The sequence below is a fragment of the Girardinichthys multiradiatus genome, chromosome X, assembly GCF_021462225.1.
Source record: "Girardinichthys multiradiatus isolate DD_20200921_A chromosome X, DD_fGirMul_XY1, whole genome shotgun sequence".
Taxonomy (NCBI): Eukaryota; Metazoa; Chordata; class Actinopteri; order Cyprinodontiformes; family Goodeidae; genus Girardinichthys; species Girardinichthys multiradiatus.
This window is the reverse complement of record NC_061817.1, coordinates 17,579,001-17,601,112: the sequence shown is the minus strand read 5'-3', so window position 1 is coordinate 17,601,112 and position 22,112 is coordinate 17,579,001. Positions and strand designations below refer to the sequence as shown.

The 22,112-nt window shown below is 37.3% G+C and overlaps 1 protein-coding gene across 3 annotated transcripts in view; it reads right to left on the bottom strand.

The window, feature by feature from the left end:
* LOC124862937 overlaps positions 1 to 22,112 on the bottom strand; it is a 294,054-nt gene that overhangs the window by 1,747 nt on the left and 270,195 nt on the right. For 2 of the 3 annotated variants that reach the window (XM_047357153.1, XM_047357152.1), the window contains exons 1-8: positions 8,941 to 9,078; positions 3,938 to 5,118; positions 3,014 to 3,307; positions 2,604 to 2,918; positions 2,225 to 2,509; positions 902 to 1,195; positions 492 to 806; positions 113 to 397 (exon numbers count right to left, since the gene is read on the bottom strand). In XM_047357153.1, the coding sequence (XP_047213109.1) occupies positions 113 to 397; positions 492 to 806; positions 902 to 1,195; positions 2,225 to 2,509; positions 2,604 to 2,918; positions 3,014 to 3,307; positions 3,938 to 4,298 (2,149 nt within the window). In that variant the 5' untranslated portion in view covers positions 4,299 to 5,118; positions 8,941 to 9,078. Of the gene's footprint in view, positions 1 to 112; positions 398 to 491; positions 807 to 901; positions 1,196 to 2,224; positions 2,510 to 2,603; positions 2,919 to 3,013; positions 3,308 to 3,937; positions 5,119 to 8,940; positions 9,079 to 11,926; positions 12,224 to 15,962; positions 16,014 to 22,112 lie in introns of those variants that run through there. The other variant, XM_047357154.1, reaches the window with a different exon arrangement.

The window sequence follows — 22,112 nt, the reverse complement described above, 5'->3', positions numbered from 1 at the left end:
TTCCATGATGAAGCAGATGACTTTCACAATTTATAATTAAGTACAACATATAACCTAATGATCCACATTTAAACCTTCATATCTGCACAGGTATCTTTTGTTTGAATCTTACCTGAACATACACTGATTTCCTTTTTGACCTTTTTATCTAGAGAACTGTCAGACAGTTCACATGTAAATACCATTCCTCTTTTCCACTCTGTCTGACCGACATGCAATTGACTCATTACAGCAACATGCCCATTTTTATTCATGCTGATGTCATAAGTTGATGGGGTTATCTGTTTTGATCGATTAAACCATTTGACTTGTGGGTTGAAGCCCCGTCCAGAACACACAAGTGTCTGTTGCCCCAGTACTTCTTCAGGAGCCAGAAGAAGTTCAATTGAGGGTTCCGCTAAAATGTTTTAAGAAATGTTTAGACATTTAAACAGATAGAAAATGTCATTAACAAGCAATGTGTTTTCCAAGTAAATACAAACAACTCTCACCAAATATATTACTGATGGTATGTGACTTGATGGAACTGCTGGAGAAGCCTTGGTTCACCGTGCAGGTGAAATCTGTATTAGTTTTCCAAACATTTCTGGGAACCAGGAAATTTATACTGACTGAATGAGGGCCGGGGCCTTCAGGAAGATCAACATACTGTCCTTCCAAAATATCACGTCCATTGGACTGAAATGTGACATAGAGGTCCTGTGAGGAGTCCTGTGAGATGTCACACTGGAAGATGGCACAATCTTCCTTCACCAGTTCTGGGAAAGATCTCCTGATCTTTATCTGTGGAGGTGTACCTGACGGCCCTAGGTCATTAAAGACAAATGCAGAATATTAATTCATACTTCTTTATCTCAGCCACTGTATGAAGTGCAATATTTTACTTGTAGAGTTGCTTCACCTGCTACATTTACTGTCTTTTCCATAGATGAAAAACACTTATGTTGTGCTCTGCATGTTATGGTCTTCAGTTGCTTCCACTCACTTGAGGAAACTGTCACTTCACTGGATATATGAGTTGTGTTTGAAACCTGCTTCATTATGCCACTCTGTTTGTTGCTTTTATCCAACAGCCAGGTAACTTTGGCATCAAAAGTAGTATAAACCAAACATGTTGCCTTCACCAAAGATTCTGTCATCACAGTCTTAAAACTTGGAATCACAATTTGAAATGTAGGAGGGATACTTAAAGAAGCTGAAAGTGAAAAATACAAAAAAACATGACAAAGAACAATCACTTAAAAGAACACAGTCACAAAATGATCAATTAAGCATTATGCCCTCATTAGGCTGCTTTGTTCGGATGCAGTTTCCCAGTTATACACAAGGAAGAAATAGGACTCAGACTCATCAACAAGAGCATTACCTCAGTTACGAACAACACTGCCGGAAACCTTGCAGTACTTTTTGCTCAGCAGGGAGGTAACACTTCACACCAAATATAGAACTACAGAGATTCTGCCAACAAAATCTAAGAACTGCAATCAGTTCCAAGGGAAATTTCTGTATCTTTGAATGTCACTTAACCTTTAGCTTGTAAATTCATAATAGATGCAGAGGTAATGTTCAGGAAATGTCTCACAGAAGACAAGCTCCTTTAACACTTGACCTACTTAACTCTGGACCAGATCATCACCCTACAAGACCTCCATCTTTCCCCCACCTATTTCAAATACAATTAAATTTTTATCGTCAGAAGTATTGATGTGCCCTAGTTTCACCTACTGTGGCAAATGTAAACACAGAGAAGGAGGAAAGGGGGCTTCGCAGTGGCGGACTTGTTAAAAACTGTTGCTTTTCAGCCAGAGGAGCCTAAATGGCCTTCTTGCATAAGAATTTGATGATTCTCCCAAGTACTCTTACTTCTTGCCAAATAACCCGCTAAAATTATACACCAACCACCCAACACCCCCTCCCCCTATGTCTACTTACCTATTATTAAGCACTTAAAATTGTCATATATTGGATGACACCTAGTTAGACTATGAATGACCAACTCATCAGTTAAATAGACAAGAGACAGCATTTTTAACACAACTGGACAAAGTTTAGAACATTGATTATTAAAAACATGACTGCCAGGCATACAAAAGGTTACTTGATATGAGTACATAGCTTAAGTATTTTCAACTTATCAAGGTACATTTAGACATAACCAAAGGAAAAAAGAAATATGTTGCACTCTATTATCAGATATTTGCTTGGATTCAGTTTTACGATTTACCTGAGCAGAAACTGATTTCCTTTTTGACAACTTTATTCAGAGATTTGTCAGAGACTTCACATATGAAGACCGTTCCTGATTTCCACTCAGTCTCAGCAACATGCAGCTGACTTGCTACTGCAACACGTGCATTTGTATCCATGCTGATGCCATGATTTGATGTATGTAGCTCATGTAAGCCATTCAACCATTTAATTTGTGGGTTGAAGCCCCGTCCAGAACACACAAGTGTCTGTTGCCCCAGTACTTCTCCGGGAGCCAGAAGAAGTTCAATTGAGGGTTCCGCTAAAATGTTTTAAGAAATGTTTAGACATTTAAACAGATAGAAAATGTCATTAACAAGCAATGTGTTTTCCAAGCAAATACAAACAACTCTCACCAAATATATTACTGATGGTATGTGACTTGATGGAACTGCTGGAGAAGCCTTGGTTCACCGTGCAGGTGAAATCTGTATTAGTTTTCCAAACATTTCTGGGAACCAGGAAATTTATACTGACTGAATGAGGGCCGGGGCCTTCAGGAAGATCAACATACTGTCCTTCCAAAATATCACGTCCATTGGACTGAAATGTGACATAGAGGTCCTGTGAGGAGTCCTGTGAGATGTCACACTGGAAGATAGCACAATCTTCCTTCACCAGTTCTGGGAAAGATCTCCTGATCTTTATCTGTGGAGGTGTACCTGACGGCCCTAGGTCATTAAAGACAAATGCAGAATATTAATTCATACTTCTTTATCTCAGCCACTGTATGAAGTGCAATATTTTACTTGTAGAGCTGCTTCACCTGCTACATTTACTGTCTTTTCCATAGATGAAAAACACTTATGTTGTGCTCTGCATGTTATGGTCTTCAGTTGCTTCCACTCACTTGAGGAAACTGTCACTTCACTGGATATATGAGTTGTGTTTGAAACCTGCTTCATTATGCCACTCTGTTTGTTGCTTTTATCCAACAGCCAGGTAACTTTGGCATCAAAAGTAGTATAAACCAAACATGTTGCCTTCACCAAAGATTCTGTCATCACAGTCTTAAAACTTGGAATCACAATTTGAAATGTAGGAGGGATACTTAAAGAAGCTGAAAGTGAAAAATACAAAAAAACATGACAAAGAACAATCACTTAAAAGAACACAGTCACAAAATGATCAATTAAGCATTATGCCCTCATTAGGCTGCTTTGTTCGGATGCAGTTTCCCAGTGATACACAAGGAAGAAATAGGACTCAGACTCATCAACAAGAGCATTACCTCAGTTACGAACAACACTGCCGGAAACCTTGCAGTACTTTTTGCTCAGCAGGGAGGTAACACTTCACACCAAATATAGAACTACAGAGATTCTGCCAACAAAATCTAAGAACTGCAATCAGTTCCAAGGGAAATTTCTGTATCTTTGAATGTCACTTAACCTTTAGCTTGTAAATCCATAATAGATGCAGAGGTAATGTTCAGGAAATGTCTCACAGAAGACAAGCTGCTTTAACACTTGACCTACTTAACTCTGGACCAGATCATCACCCTACAAGACCTCCATCTTTCCCCCACCTATTTCAAATACAATTAAATTTTTTATCGTCAGAAGTATTGATGTGCCCTAGTTTCACCTACTGTGTTTGAGTGAAAAGTATTACCCTATGATTCAATTACATTGCTTTTTATTTGATCTAATTTACCATTTAAACTGTGACAATTCATGTATAAACTTACTCTGGCAAATGTCTGTTGTTTTTACAAATACACTGCCCTTGTGAGTGGACTTGCAAGTAAAGTTTGTTCCTGTTTTCCAGTCGTCCATATTTGGTTTAATCTCAGTGGTTAGACTGATGGTTTTCTCCTGTCCTTCTGCATTCATAAGCTTTCTCTCATTTGGAATGATGTTCGTTGGATAACCGTCATTCTTGTACCACTCCACAGACAATTGCATGGGAAAGTAACCGCTCAAAACACAGATGAGTCTGACTTGTGAAATCCCAAAATCATTGTCCCAAACAGGGTACAAGGTGATGTTTGGGGAGACAATCTGATCATCTGGAGAAGAGAGGAGATTATGCGTGAGAAAATGCTGCATTATGAGTTTTAACACTAATTCTTTAAAAGATGAAATCTAAGTAGAGTTAATTAATACATACCTTCAAATTGTGGTCATTAACTAACCAGCTTTGAATCTTAGGTGCAGTTTGCTTTTATTTATGCTAGATGGCAGAGTTTTAAATTTCTACATTGTACAAAAATGCAAAAATGGGGTTACAAGTCTATTTCACAGATGTTGAGCTTGACAGAGCAGAGCAACCAGAGCTTGCAACGAGCGGAAGGTTTGTGTAACACCCAGGTCCAAAAGGGGACCAAAAAACAGAAGTGAAACAGCGCAGTGAGCAACAGTGCAGCACAGACAGCAGGTGTGAGGGTCAGTTATGCCAGTAAGAGAAACAGAGAGCACATTTAAATATCTCAGGTTGGTTTACATAACATATCACACAGGCAATCTCTCATGACTTTGCCAAAGGTTTTAGTTTACAAGTCCAGTAATAACAGACTGAAAAAAGTAACCAACTGTGAAATGTACTAAGTTTACATATAGAGCTGAACATGGACCATTGGTTCCAGGTGCTGGTGGAGTATAGAACAATGATAATAACAATGTCACACATAAAATACAAAATCAAGAACGGTTTTAAAATATTGTAAAGGACTAAAAATTTAAAGAACACTACAGTTAAAGTATGCTCTTTTAAAAATGTTTTGCTCAAAGTGATGTGAAGATTTTTAGATTTGGAATGATGGAGAAATACATGATATGAAAAGTTGGAGGAAAGTAAAAAAAAAAGTATGTATGTTTTTTGTATTTTTGAATTAAATGTCCTTTTTATGTTCTTCTTGTTTCATTTGACCTGAAAAGAAAAGAAAAGAAAGGTAAACATTAATGAAAAACAGTCTTATAACTTTTGATCACTATGTTGCTGATTTTATTGTATCAACATGTATGGAGAAAATGGACACAATAATGCTTTGCTGAAGTTTTATGAACACTCCAACGACAGTGATAAAAAGCTACTTCTGTCCAAAAGTGGTAATTATTTTTCAGATACTTTTTTCCACACTAAAAATAACAATAAAAGATAGGAAACTATTATTAAAGTTCCCTTATTTCTAAAACTTATACAACATATTACACTTAATAATACTTAAGCTATGTACTCATATCAAGTAACCTTTTGTTTGCCTGGCAGTCATACTAGGATAAAATGCAAATGTTATCTTTACATGATTTCAGCTTAAATTTGACTAATTTAATGCATTTAACTGCTATTCTTTTAATCACTAAAACACCAGAGATTGCTAATTGTTTGTTTTTTAAGATCCCTTATACTATTATTATTATTATTATTATTATGGGTGAAAATACTGTATTGTGGTAAATGTGAAGATTATGTATTGTTTTATTTAATGTTTTTAGAATGTTAAAGTAATTAGATCAACTACACAATTGTGTAAAATTCATTGAGGCAATTTTTTTTTTAATCATAAGTATTACTTGGCTAAATTAAATTAATAGAATATGAGCTAATTTCATCATTCTTTGTATTGTACAATTGTTATTCCAATGTGAAAAGCTTGAAATCCTTATTTTCATGGCACTTCAAATGTTTTACTCGACAAGATATCAGAAGAAAATTTGGCATTTTTTTATGATAAAATTTACCAGCTCTGGTTATTAAACCATTATAAAATTGTAAAATCAAATTAGGCGTAACAATACACAAACATGTATAACTAAAACATTAACCAGGGAGTTTGTGCCTCTCTGGTCTTTGAAGTTGTTCAATAAACAACTTAGTTTTTTAGTCTTCAAAGCTAAACCTTCAGCAGATTGTTAATAGATTTACCACCTAATAATATTTTTTCTTTTATAATTTTAGTTCAATTATCCAGTTAGTTTTAAAACTTGAGAAACATTTATCTGAGAAAATGTTTAGAAGCGCCTCCGTGATATTAAAATTAAAGTACTGAAAATCAGTCAGTCATTTTCTACCGCTTATTCCATAGTGGGTCACGGGGGAGCTGGTGCCTATCTCCAGCAGTCTATGGGCGAGAGGCGGGGTACTGAAAATGTTGTGCATTAATGAAATGACAAGGAATTAAGAAGTTTAATTTTGAACAATGTATTGTATTTTCAATGAAGAAGTACATTTTCTGAGTCATTGAGAACACTATGTAGGCGCTTTATTTCACCTGTTCAGATGTCACAATTTGGAAGCTCTAGTTGCAGGATAAATTGTTGCTCTGAGAAAGCCACACCTATTCTATAATACTGCTAATAACAAGAATAATTTTAAGTAGAATTAGAATACATCTTACTTGTAAAGCACTTTACATTTGGGCACAATCAGAGTAACATCCCAGTTTCAGTATATTCTTTATCTTGCTCAAATGTAGGCCAAACAAGCATTCTGGTATGTCATTTTATGCCAATTTGCTAATCCAGTTAGAATCAAATGTGCAATTTAAATGGAAAGAACACCTATTTAGTATGAACATGAGTATACTCATTTGGTAAACACGAATAATCATATAAATGAATCGGTTTGGAATATTGGGCTTTGGAACTAGAGAAGCCATGTTGAGAAAGTTGCTCAAGAAGGAAACTGTTTTAGAAAATGATTGTCCTGGAAACAAAAATCCTGTTCTCATGAGACTGGAAGAGGGAAAACACGATGAAATAAGATGAGATAGACATGAGATAGAACATGAGATAGAAATTGCACATTGTGACAAAGCTGTCCTATTATTTTCCAGTCTACAGGTTCTTCTCAAAAAATTAGCATATTGTGATAAAGTTCATTATTTTCCGTAATGTCATGACGAAAATTTAACATTCATATATTTTAGATTCATTGCACACTAACTGAAATATTTCAGGTCTTTTATTGTCTTAATACAGATGATTGTGGCATACAGCTCATGAAAACCCAAAATTCCTATCTCACATAATTAGCATATTTCATCCGACCAATAAAAGAAAAGTGTTTTTAATACAAAAAACGTCAACCTTCAAATAATCATGTACAGTTATGCACTCAATACTTGGTCGGGAATCCTTTTGCAGAAATGACTGCTTCAATGCGGCGTGGCATGGAGGCAATCAGCCTGTGGCACTGCTGAGGTCTTATGGAGGCCCAGGATGCTTCGATAGCGGCCTTTAGCTCATCCAGAGTGTTGGGTCTTGAGTCTCTCAACGTTCTCTTCATAATATCCCACAGATTCTCTATGGGGTTCAGGTCAGGAGAGTTGGCAGGCCAATTGAGCACAGTGATACCATGGTCAGTAAACCATTTACCAGTGGTTTTGGCACTGTGAGCAGGTGCCAGGTCGTGCTGAAAAATGAAATCTTCATCTCCATAAAGCTTTTCAGCAGATGGAAGCATGAAGTGCTCCAAAATCTCCTGATAGCTAGCTGCATTGACCCTGCCCTTGATAAAACACAGTGGACCAACACCAGCAGCTGACACGGCACCCCAGACCATCACTGACTGTGGGTACTTGACACTGGACTTCTGGCATTTTGGCATTTCCTTCTCCCCAGTCTTCCTCCAGACTCTGGCACCTTGATTTCCGAATGACATGCAGAATTTGCTTTCATCCGAAAAAAGTACTTTGGACCACTGAGCAACAGTCCAGTGCTGCTTCTCTGTAGCCCAGGTCAGGCGCTTCTGCCACTGTTTCTGGTTCAAAAGTGGCTTGACCTGGGGAATGCGGCACCTGTAGCCCATTTCCTGCACACGCCTGTGCACGGTGGCTCTGGATGTTTCTACTCCAGACTCAGTCCACTGCTTCCGCAGGTCCCCCAAGGTCTGGAATCGGCCCTTCTCCACAATCTTCCTCAGGGTCCGGTCACCTCTTCTCGTTGTGCAGCGTTTTCTGCCACACTTTTTCCTTCCCACAGACTTCCCACTGAGGTGCCTTGATACAGCACTCTGGGAACAGCCTATTCGTTCAGAAATTTCTTTCTGTGTCTTACCCTCTTGCTTGAGGGTGTCAATAGTGGCCTTCTGGACAGCAGTCGGGTCGGCAGTCTTACCCATGATTGGGGTTTTGAGTGATGAACCAGGCTGGGAGTTTTAAAGGCCTCAGGAATCTTTTGCAGGTGTTTAGAGTTAACTCGTTGATTCAGATGATTAGGTTCATAGCTCGTTTAGAGACCCTTTTAATGATATGCTAATTATGTGAGATAGGAATTTTGGGTTTTCATGAGCTGTATGCCAAAATCATCCGTATTAAGACAATAAAAGACCTGAAATATTTCAGTTAGTGTGCAATGAATCTAAAATATATGAATGTTAAATTTTCATCATGACATTATGGAAAATAATGAACTTTATCACAATATGCTAATATTTTGAGAAGGACCTGTATGTTTTCTATTCATATAAGTGTATTAAATCTCACTGTGATTTTAACATCATACTGTTAGATGAATGTGATTCAATATAAAGAAAATTATACAAAAGGAGGATACTATGCTTGTTTTAGAATTTGCTGCATCATAAATACATTGCAGCTATAAAACCTTTATTTAAGGATGTGACTACTTTCTACTCCAAAGGCTTTGTTGACATTCACTGGAGTCTTTGTCATTTTGGAAATTTCCATTTGGTTTTAAGTATTTATCTCAGTAATTCAAAAGTTGTGCCAACAGTGAATTAACATGTTACCTTAAAAGCAGTGGTTCCGATGGAGAATACCAGAGTGAGGAGGAAGAGAAGGATGAAGGTGATAGCTGTGTTAGTCATGTCATCTTCCTCTGCTGCTATGAATCCACTTGAGTAGCTGTTATCGTCAATCAGGATTTCTGGTTCTGGTGCACAGTTAGAAATTAGTGCATTTTGTCATGTCCTGAGAAAATTGCCCATATTTGCTGTTTTTGAGTTATTAAATTAAATTAATTAATTGACTTATATAAACCTTTACTGTTCCCTCAGATATATACTAGTTTTGTGTGTCTATAAGTATTTTATTAGTGTTACAGTAGCAAAATTACTATTATTGTGACACTGACTTGCTTGTGAAAGCCCCTCTCATCAGAGCTACGGAGTCATCTGACGTGCTTGGGGTGCAAGACCCAGTAGATGAAACATAGTCACACAAGGACATTTCACAGAAACACAGTAAGCTCTACCCATGCAACTTAAAGGAGCAAATGGAATTTGATCCAAGTGTTTTAGAAACTTAAATTATTGAGGTGATGGTATTCTAGTAAGTACTATAAGATTTCAAAAGCCTCCTGTATTGTTATTGCACACCGGTTTAAAATTTTAAATATGAGGAACTCCAGTGATATCTTACATGGGTTTAATGAGGACAAAACTAACTCAAAACATGATATGACGAGACATTTAGTTTAAAAGACAAGTCAAGTACACAAAAAGTGAAAGCGACGAACATCAACTCAATTGGCGAATATTTTTTTTTTATTTTGATTTTAAATTTGCACTAAAAACACACAAACACAATTTTAAATCACAAACAACAAACATCAAAGAACAAAAAAAATTAATTAACAGGAGACGCACAGACACAACGTAACATCTACTAGGCCTTGCACGTTTCAGGGACGTTCATGCTGAGGTTGACCACGTTGGTTTTGTCACTGGTTCTGTATCCAGTAGATCTGACAATGGATCTGGAGGACTTTGCCAGTGACTCATGATAAACAGCACAGCTGTACACCACACCAGTCTGCTCCCAGTCATCTCTTGTGAGGATCAACTGGCTGTAAACAGAGAAGGATCCATTGTTTTCCACAGGTTCTGTGGTACTGAATGGATGTTTTGTGCCTACGTCTTCATCATCCACCAACCAAGCCACATAAATATTCTTAGGAGAGAAGTCTTTCACATAGCAAGTCAGGATCACTGTATTTTCTCTAATTTGTTCTACAGGGGTCAACATAAACACTGATGGACGCTTTGAAACCCCTCCTGCAAATATGAGAGAAAAATCAGAATGTGGGTAACAAATTAAATGACCTTATAATCTGAAAAAGACATCTATGTTCCTGAGAAGATAGGTCTAACAAAATGTTTACTGTCATAGGAAGCAGAAATATAGATAGGCAAATGACAAATTCTGAACAGTTTTCTTACCAGTATTGCTTTGATACTCTCTCTTCACTGTGTCAAACCAGTCGTTGCTTTGGACAATACAGGTACGCTTAACACCATTGGTCCATTCCTCATAGGTAATTTCAATTTTAGCTTGATGTATTTTTGATCCTTTAGTCACAGTTTCAGATAACAGTTCAGTTCCACTCTCGTCCTCCCAGACAACCGTGTAAGGTCCTCCCTCATTGATGGCGACTTGACATATTATGGTTCCTTTTCCGTTCACAAACATCTTCTCGTCTCTGGGAGGTATGATGCTTACATCTGCATCTGCAAAGGGACACCCTACTTTTGCTAAAAGAAAGAAAAAAAAATGTTAAATTGGTTGCATAAAATTGGAAATTAAACTGGTTCAACAAAAACTAGCATTGAACTCACAACTTGTGCACTCCTTTTTGGACACAGTTGAATTCCGCTGGACTACTGTGTCTCGTTCCCCTCTTCCCGTAAATAAACATGTTACTTTTGATTCTTCACTCCATTCACTGGACTTCAGTGTGAGCAGACTTGCAACACTGTACAGGACAGTTCCATTTGTGTCATTTCTTCCCTGAGACGATGTGTTGACCTCATCTATCCTCCCGGCGATTTCTTGATCATCTTTCAGCCATCTGATCTCATATTTATTTGGTGAAAAATCTTTGGCAAAGCAGGAGAAGTAAGCCTCCTCTGTTCTCTCGTCAGTGGAGGAACACACTTTAAGAGTCGGAGGCTCATAAACCTGAACCTTGTCTGAAAGACAAAGAGATACACATATATGTTTGCAGAAGCAAGGAAAAAAATCTATATATATGCAGAAGCCCTGGGAAACAATGTGCTGCTTGGTTCATGAAATCAGGTCTTATGTACCTTAACTAGTTCCTAAAACATAATCAAACTTATGTATGGTAAACATTTATTATGTTTTTACAGGAGAAAGTTGTTCTATGTCATCTAAGAGGGAAAAATTGGCATTAATGAATGCCAAAGAACTTACACACACTTCTGCATATACATTGACTGGCAAGCACAGACTAATATGGACATTAATGAAGTTATTAATCAACAGACAAAAAAACAGACACAGGCAGAAGTCAGGAAACAAACTGGATTGTTTAGGCATCAAAAAGCAGAAGATGCAAATGTAGTCTATGACAAAAAGAGAAAAGATATTAGTGAAGAGGAAAACCAACTAAGTCAGATGCTCGGAAAACTTTTAGGTTTACCGTCTCGTTCCGCCTGGTTAATTCTACTAAATATCAGTAAAGATGTTTGTAAGCATATCCCCCATTTAAGCATTATTAAAATATAATTTTCATTTCTATAAACTCAAACCAGTTGTGATTTTCCACTATGTTTCTTTAACATAGTAATTATATAAACCTTGCTCAACAATAGGTCCTGGATAATATAGCTTACAGGGCAAGTTCGGAAGTTAGGAAATAATAAATATAATATTAAGGAATTTGCTCAATTATTCTATAATCTGAAATACAAGACAACCAAATCCAATTAAAACAAAATACTACAAAGATGTATCACTTTGCATTAATCTTACTTTGTTTCACCATTGAAGCATGTTTCTGTCCTGTAGCGTGATCTGCAAGACATTTGAAAGATTGTTTTGCTTCCCAGTCCTGTCGGCTGACTTGAAGCTGGCTGATTCCCACATATTCACTGCCTTTCTGCATTGGAGGGTACTGGATGAAGTTGTTCAAAGAAGTACTGCCTTGTTGCCATGAGAAAGTGATGGTAGAGGGGTTGAAACCGGTGGCAAGGCAGCCGAGGGAGACCATGTCGCTGCTTCCAGAACCACATGGAATCAGAGGAAACACAGTCGGAGCATTCTGAGTAGCTGAAAAAGGAAAAACAAGAGCACATTTAAAGAAGCAATATAAAAATTAGATGACATAATTTTTTCTCAAGACTTAAGAGAAAAAGGCCTTCAATGTGACAAAGTACAGCACAAAAACAGAGAAAGTTTCAACATTCAGATATTAAAGTCCTCTTTTGCTTTGAAATCCTACCTTTAATACCAGCATTTTTAAATATGTAATTCCCTTTAAATAAAAGATGTTAGTGCACAAACATCTATCACCTTTGTTGATGGCATAGCCATATGCAAAACAAATTTAAGGTTTTAGCTAATTTTGACAGTTATGTCCCCAAATTTAAAGGCACTCTACCTGCCTGAAATAACAGTTACCAACATACCTTTTCCCCACAAATCACAAGCAACTTGTAAGACATTGTTCAAAATATTTGTGTAATAAACTGTTTAACATTTCATTTATCTCACTGTTTCATAAAATACAAATAAACCACCAAAGACATGCTTACCATTGATGTCAATTTTAAGAGCATATAAAACATAAAAAACACCAAAAAAACAATGTCTTCAGATTTGAAACTGCCCAAATTGTACCTTATTTACAAATGTAATACCGTGTTCTTTGCACACGATTCAACAGGCAACCGGTCACATTTAAAAAAAGTGTTTTTTTAACTTTTAACACAGACTAAGTACATTTCTGGAACTTACTTTTAGCTTACAAATAAATGTTTTACTTTTTGACAAAATACTGTTAAGAGAACATTGTTGTATAATGAAAATAGTAAACATTTAAGAATACAAACATACAGACACAAACACACATATATATATATATATATATCACACAAATACCACTCAAATCAAGAGTCTACATTATTAATTTTAACAGTCTAATATCTGATTTTAGGGTATTAACTTAAGACAATAAATAGCTTCTAACAGCAGTTCACTTTGAGACATCATAAACACATTTATAATATAAACATGTAATTTAAAAATGTAATTTCTAGTTATCGGAAAATCTGAAATCTGTCTGAAATCATTTTAAAATGTAAACCATTTCACTGAGTTATGTTCTAAGCTAAATTACATGTCGCAAGATTGTTTTATTTATAAAATCAACATCAGGTGATAAAATACAGCAAAAATTTTTTCTGTGATTACAATTGTTTTTTGATAGTCAGAAAGAAATAATTTCATACCTGAAGTGACGGTGACCATTGTCCCTTTTCCCCAATAGTCAAAAGCTTCATAGTAACACAGTGATTAATCAGCTTAACTCCTAATATAAAAATGTAATTTACCGACCGTGAACTTCAAAGTTTTTAACACTTCAGTATTGCCACTATTTTGTAAAACCCATTTAAACAACCCCAATTAGATTAATTTACAATATCTAGTTTGAGGATATTGAGATACTGCAATAAATACCCCTCAAATGTTTACTTTGAGACATTATAAACTGGTATCATCATATAAACATGGAATTTAAAAATCTGTCTAAAATCATTTCAAAATTTGAGCCAGTTCATAAAGTTAATTACCAGTTTAACTTATAAACCGGCTAGATTATTTTAAAATTTAAAATGTTAACGTCTAATTAAAAAAAAATGTAATTTCATACCTGAAGTGACGGTGACCTTAGTTCCTTTCCCCCAATAGTCAAAAGCATCGTAATACAGTGATGAATCTCCTTAACTCGTGTACATAAAAAGGCCTACATACTGATGGTAAATTTCCAACTCTTTTACGCCTATATATTCGTATTATTTTGTGGAATACTATTTAACCTCCTAAAGAGCCACAATACAATGACCAATACTGGTTTTAACAATGTTCAGTGTGATGATATTGAGTACTACACAAAAACAGTTCACACTGAGCCTTTAAAAAACTATTTACAATAAGAAGCCGCAAAAGTGACAAAACTGTTGCAAAATTCTTTTGCTAATTAGAAACAAACTCATTTCATACCTGAAGTGACGGTGACAGTTGTCCCTTTTCCCCAGTAGTCGAAAGCAGCGTAGCACAGTGATGAACTACTTAATTCTTGTACATAAAAAGGCCAATTTGCCGATGGTGAACTTTAAGTACTTTGTGAAATTCAAATTAAAGTCACTGAACTGCTGCGTTCCCTAACAGTTATTAGTTTTAACAACATTCACTTTAAAAATATTGAGCACTTCACACAGAATGATTAACTTTCTGTCTCTAAAAATAAATCTGGAATTTAAGTCTTATTTCAAAATCTGTCAAAAATCATTTGAAAATTTGAAATTTGCAGAACAGCATGCTTTAACCGAATTAAGAAGCCAAATGATTTTATATTCACCATCCTTAATATTGCAGTCGAGTTGAAAATTTTAACAAAAAAACAATTATTTAATTACAAATTTCTTTTGCTACTTAGACACAACTTAATTTCATACCTGAAGTGACGGTGACTGTTGTCCCTTTTCCCCAGTAGTCAAAAGCACCGTAGCACAGTGATGAATCTACTTAAGTCTCAGTATGAAAAGCCAAATGGACTAATGCTGATCAAGATATTCAGTAACATTTTACCCTATCTAAAGGTGATTATCCCTAATTATCAGTTTAGTCAATATTGCACTTGAGTATTTCCGTTTGACAGTAAATACTCTCGAAGTACAGTTAACCTCAGATTCTGATATTATAAAGAAACACATTTATAAAAATAATAAACAAAATACAATACGTTTTTTTTAGAGGTACAAATTTTACCTGATGTTACTGTTACCATCGTTCCTTTTCCCCAGTAGTCGAAAGCCCAGTTGTCACAGTAATACAGTCTACTTACACTTGTAACAAAAACCTATACCATCAATATTTCCAATTTTCATTCTGTTTGGTATACATCTGCCCATTGAGTAATCACTCCACATGAATTTAACAACTAGAAGATTTGAATTTTGCTAACTTCATCCCTCAACAGAAAAATACAGTTGACTGTCTTTTTAAATGCCAAATTGTCATGATCCAATAAAGCTGAAAAAATAAACTATTTTTCTCATGTTGTTTCAAATATCGTTCCAAATTGGAAATTCAAAGCTTTTCATACCTGAGGTGACGGTGACCATTGTTCCTTTTCCCCAGTAGTCAAAAGCGTAGTCACAGTAAAACAAAACTCCAAGTGTCCCAGACTAAAACATGTTCAAGGATTTACCTTGACAGGACGTAACTTAAATGCTAATAAAACCTCAACGTTTAAGACACCACCAAAGCTTCAAATAAATGCATAGATTAATAAAGGTTTTCCAGAAATAAGTAGAGTATCTGCTGTCACAACTCTATTTTAACAAACATTTGCGGAAAATCGTTTTAAAGCTAAATTTAGACATTAGGGTGACCAAATAACATCGACTTACCTGATGTTACTGTTACCATAGTTCCTTTTCCCCAATAGTCAAAAGCGTTGTCACAGTGTGACAACTTAACATGTTCAACATACAAAAAGAGGCAGCAAGAGTTTGCTGTTGCTGCTGATCTAAAATATGTTAATTGAACACCTTAATAGTTACAACTTTAACATGAAAGTTTAAAACAGAAAAGGTTAATTTTAAACCAGCTTTGACATTGACCTTTGTTTCTTTCCATTACTAAAGGATGTCTCAGTTAAGTAAATTCAATATAGAAAAAACAGACATCTAAGATGCTGTGGATGCCTTTCAGGCTAAAACGAAGAAAATTCTATTGAAATTAATTAAATACAAGAATGTCGATAATAAGCTTTGTATTTTACCTGATGTGACGGTGACCATGGTTCCTTTTCCCCAGTAGTCAAAGTAGTCGTCACAGTGATAAATCTCACTAGCACTTTAGTGCAAAAACAATCTGTGTCATCTAAAAATTTATATTTTTTCACCAGTGCCTACCTGTTCTCCACAGTTTATGCTTTTGATAGACCTACATCAGTTTTCATGGTAAATAAAACCATGAAAAATAATGTATTAAAAAAATAAATATTAAATCCTGTCATCTTAAAACATATTAGGTTAGAACTTACCAGAAGTCACTGTGACTTGTGTTCCTTTCCCCCAGTAGTCAAAGTAACCATCACAGTGATATACTACATTGTGTTTCTAATACAAATACACAGTTTGTGCATCTCAAGAAAAGAGTTAATGTTTATGGGCATTTCACTCTGTACTATTTATTATCATCTCCGTGGAGACATTTATTTCCTGTGGTCTGGGTTATATAAAATGATGCCAGTTTATCAACAGCTGTTGCTCACTTCCTCTTTGCCTGATCTTATTGCCAGTTTTCATTTGTACAGTCTAGGGTTCTCTCAGCCAGGAAACCTGATGGTACCGATGTAACTTAATATCAAAAGTTGTTGTTTAAAGATAAATTTTCACTAACTGATATTAGAAAGGTAGTTCTTCCTGTAAATTCCTCAAGGCACCCATAGGTACAATGCCTTGCATACATTTTCATACACTTCAGATGATTGCACTGGTTTGTAAACAGAGTGCATTTGTGTGTAATTAAACCTTAGTATAAATCTAGCTCTCCTGTCAAGGCCTCAGAGGTTTATTAGAGAACATTAGTGAACAAACAGCATGGTGAAGACCAAGGAACACGCAAACATGTCAGGGGGAATGTTTTGGAGAACTTAACCCCTGCTATTACCTTCAAATTTACTAACACCTTTTGTGTTTGAGCCCTGATATTTAAACTTCTTAAAAAAGAGTCAAAATGAAAATTGTTACCCAACTTTATGTGTCAGGCACATGTTTGCTTGTTGACTACATACACACGTGGACATAATTGTTGGTACCCCTCGGTTAATAAAGGAAAAACCCACTATGGTCACAGAAATAACTTGAATCTGACAAAGGTAATAATGAATAAAAATGCTATGAAAATGAACAAATTAAAGTCAGACATTGCTTTTCAAATATGCTTCAACAGAATTATGTTAAAAAATAAACCCATGAAACAGGCCTGGACAAAAATGATGGTACCCTTAACTTAATATTTTCTTGCATAACCTTTTGAGGCAATCACTGCAATCAAACGATTCCTATAACTGGACTTCTGCACCTCTCAGCAGGTATTTTGGCCCCCTCCTCATAAGCAAACTGCTCCAGTTGTCTCAGGTTTGAAGGGTGTCTTTTCCAGACGGCATGTTTCAGCTCCTTCCAAAGATGCTCAATAGGATTTAGGTCAGGGCTCATAGAAGGCCACTTCAAAATAGTCCAATGTTTTCCTCTTAGCCATTCTTGGGTGTTTTTAGCTGTGTGTTTTCGGTCATTATCCTGTTGCAAGACCTATGACCTGCGACTGAGACCAAGCTTTCTGACACTGGCCAGCACATTTCTCTGTAGAATCCATTGATAGTCTTGAGATTTCATTATACCTGCACAGATTCAAGACACCCTGTGCCAGATGCAGCAAAGCAGCCCCAGAACATAACAGAGCCTCCTCCATGTTTCACAGTAGGGACAGTGTTCTTTTCTTCATATGCTTTGTTTTTCCGTCTGAGAACACAGAGCTGATGTGCCTTGCCAAAAAGTTAAATTTTTGTCTCATCTGTCCATAGGACATTCTCCCAGAAGCTTTGTGGCTTGTCAACATGTAGTTTGGCAAATTCCAGTTTGGCTTTTTTATGATTTGTTTTCAACAATGGTCTCCTTGGTCATCTCCCATTAAGTCCACATTGCCTCAAACAACGTCTGATGGTGCAATCTGACACTGATGATCCTTGAGCTTGAAGTTCACCTTTAATCTCTTCAGAAGTTTTTCTGGGCTCTTCTGTTACCGTTCGTATTATCCGTCTATTTGTTTTGTTATCAATTTTCCTCCTGTGGCCACGTCCAGGGAGGTTGGCTACAGTCCCATGGATCTTAAATTTCTGAATATGTGCAACTGTAGTCTCAGGAACATGAAGCTGCTTGGAGATGGTCTTTTAACCTTTACCTTTAACATGCTTGTCTATAATTTTCTTGCTAATCTCCTGAGACAACTCTTTCCTTCGCTTCCTCTGGTCCATGTTGAGTGTGGTACACACCATGTCACCAAACAGCACAGTGACTACCTGTAGCCCTATATATAGGCCCACTGACTGATTACAAGAATGTAGACACCTGTGATGCTAATTAATGGACACACCTTGATTTAACATGTCCATTTGGTTACATTATTTTCAGGAGTACCATAATTTGTTTCCAGACCTGTTTTAAGAGGTTTTTTTTTAATATAATTCTGTTTAAGCATGTTTGAAAAGCAATGTCTGACTTTCATTAGTTAATTTTCATTTTCAACAGTGCAGTCAGATTCAGTTATTTCTTCAAATTGGATAAAAAGTTTTTCTACCTAAGGAAACCCAGCAGATTGCATCGAGTCAGTGACTTGTAGCATTCACTCCTCCTGGATGAGCATGTAGAGACAGTGGACAGTCACTGGCATTGACGTTGCAGCAATCCCTCATACTGAGCATGCATGTAGCGACAGTGGAGAGGAAAAACTCCCTTTTAACAGGAAGAAACCTCCAGCAGAACCAGGCTCAGTGTGAGCGGCCATCTGCCACGTCCGACTGGGGGTTTGAGAGAACAGAGCAGAGAAGGAAAAAGAGCACAGAAGCACTGATCCAGGAGTACATTCTATGGGAAGGAAAAGTAGGTGTTAATGGATGTAGCTCTTTAGTGGTTTCATCCAGGAAGAAAAAACAGATAAACTCTGAGCCAGTTTTCAAGTTTAGAGTATGAGAGAGAGCACATACAGTTAGTCACAGTAAAAGCTCAGTCAGTAGCTATGTCTAGGAGAAAAATAGGGTTAAACACTGAAAGACAGGGCCAAGTGTATCATTGATAGAAGATGAGCATTAAGTTGTTGGCAGCAGAAGCTTGGACGATTCCCCCCTCCAGGAGGTGTCACAGGTAGATACAAAGTCAGGCCAGGTGTAGCTTCTAGGAAGAGAAAAGAGAGAGAACATAAAGTTAAAAGCTGAAATAACAGCAGATAACTCAAAATTGGAGATGGAATGAGAATGTAGAATCCATTCATCCATACATCCATCGTCATCCGCTTATCCGGGGTCGGGTCGCGAGGGCAGCAGCCTAAGCAGAGAGACCCAGACTTCCCTCTCCCCAGCCACTTGGGCCAACTCGTCTCGGGGAATCCCAAGGCATTTCCAGGTCAGCCAAGAAACATATTCCCTCCAGCGTGTCCTGGGTCTTCCTCTGGGCCTCCTCCCGGTGGGATGTGCCAGGAACACCTCATCAGGGAAGCGTCCAGGAGGCATCCTAATCAGATACCCAAGCCACTTCAACTGGCTCCTCTCAACATGGAGAAGCAGCGGCTCTACTCTGAGTTCCTCCCGGATGATCGAGCTTCTCACCCTATCTCTAAGGGAGAGCCCAGACATCCTGCGGGGGAAACTCATTTCGGCCCCTTGTATCCGTGATCACTTTCTTTCAGTCATGACCCAAAGCTCATGGCCATAGATGAGGGTAGGAACGTAGATCGACCGTTAAATCCAGAGCTTTGCTTTTTGATTCAGCTCTCTCTTCACCACGACAGAGCGGTACAGTGCCCGCATCAGTTCCCGGCTCAAGACGATGGCCTCGGACTTAGAGGTACTGATTCTCATCCTTTCCTTTTCACACTTGGCTGCAAACTCCTCCAGTGAGAGCTGTAGATCACGAGCTGATGAAGCCAATAGGACCACAACACCGGCAAAAAGCAGAGATGCAATCCTAAGACCACCAAAGTTATACTATGTCTCAGACACGTTCTCATCTATGTCACCTTCGTGGTCAAAGAGTTTGACAACCCCTTACTCACACAAAAGCTTTTCTTAGAAGTAATTTTCAGTTGAGAAGAGAGCAGAAGGGTATAGCACACAGAGCACCAAAAGGGATGGTTCAGAAGGCTGCTGTACAAGTTGTATCAATCTCTTCACAGGAACGATATTTTTTCTGCCCCCACATTATGGGAAAAAACAAACACTTCTCGCAGTGTTTCCCCTTCTCCATGTCGTTTGAACTTTCAGTGGTTCTCACACAACTATAACTATGATTACATAGGGTTAGGGCCCAAAAGTTTTTTGAAGGATTTTAAATTTCATATTATAGTAACATCAATATCAACCAAAACATCCAAAACATATTTGTGTAAAACAGATATATTTAGCCTGTGGTCGAACTGACCCCAAAGAACACAAATGCATACATCATATGTATAGGACATGAGAAAAAATATTTCATGTTAATTATATGTCCTCATTAAATTGAAAAGTCACCAGATATGAAAACAAAAAAAGAATAAGTCAAATATTTATTTAGAGACGTTAATCGTTGAATGGGGTCAGGCTGGTAACAGGCAGGTAACACCTCATGGAGAACGTTTAATTCCCTCATCCAAAATGAAGAAGAGTAGGAAGACAACTGAAAACCTGCCATGACATAGTCAGGCACCTAAACTGACAGACCCAAGCAAAGCATTAATCAGTGAAGCAGCCAACAGGCCCATGGCAACTCATAAGAATTTATCAATAGCTTTGGTGGGAGAATCTGTTAGTTGAATAACGAGTCATGCACTCTACAGATCTAACCTTTAATAGAGGAGAAAGCTATGTGAAGCTATATGAATCTATAATCCATGTGAGGGGGCCACAGCAAACATGTGGAAGAATGTAGGTCTGATCAGATGAGACAAAAATTAAAGTTTTTGGCTTACATACAAATTGCTATCTGTGGAGGAAAAAGAACATTATGTTACCCTGGACACATCATCGTCACCATGAGACATGGTGGTGCACCATCATTCTGTGTGGATGGTTTTGTCAACAAGAACAAGGCAGCTGGACAAAGGTGATGGGAAGATGGACAAGGCTAATGAAATGGCAATACTAGATGAAGTTTATCAGAGAAAGCAAAATATTTGAGACCTTCCAGCAGGGCCTTACAGCCAGAGCTATAGTGAAATGGCCAGATTAAAGTATATTTATGCGACAAAATAGCACAAAGTCAAAGTTCTGACCCAAACCCAATTAGGAATTTGTGGCATTAACACTTCAAAACTGAATTGTTCACACATGTACCTCATCTCATACAGAGCTTGAGATTTTTTGCAAAGCATGTGGAAAAATCACCATGTTCAAAACTGATAGAGACATAGCCCAAAGACTTGCAGCTGTGCAGCTGTAATTGCTGTAACTTTACAAAACTGATGGCTTTTTAAATACTGACTTGAGTGTCAGAAAATATATGGCCTCCATGGTTTTCACTCGTAAAAAGAAAATTAAAACCACATATCCTTTCCACTTCAGGACTATACATTACTTTTTATTGGTATAATACATAAGATCCCAACAAAACATGCAGTGGTTTGTGGGCGATAGTGGGGAGAGTGGTAGGGGTACATCCTGTAACCGGTGGGTTGCTGATTCAAATCTGCACTCTGTCCGTCTCAATTGTTGTGTCCTCAGGCAAGACACTTCATGCACCTTACTTGCTGATGGTGGTCAGAGGGCCCGGTGGCGCCGATTGTTTGGCAGCCTCACTTCTGTCAGTCTGCCCCAGGGCAGCTGTGGCTACAATGTAGCTCACCACTGTCAGTGTGTGAATGTGTGTATGAATGGGTGGATGACTGTAGTGTAAAGTGCTTTGGAGTCCTTGGACAAGAGCAGGGCATTTACCATTTAGCATGATAGAATGCGAAAAAGTTCAACTGGTGGGAATAAGTGCTTTAAGCTTTAACTTAAAGATTCACAGCAGCATCAGAATAAACGTTTTCCGGCAGACCGACTGCTTTGTCACCTTGATGGAACTATGTTCGTTGCCTGTCTGACAGTACATCTAGTTGGAGATATTGCTCTGGAGCTGCTAAAAAACAAAATCAAATCAGTTGTTGACATAATTAGTGTTTTTATGTAAAACAATGC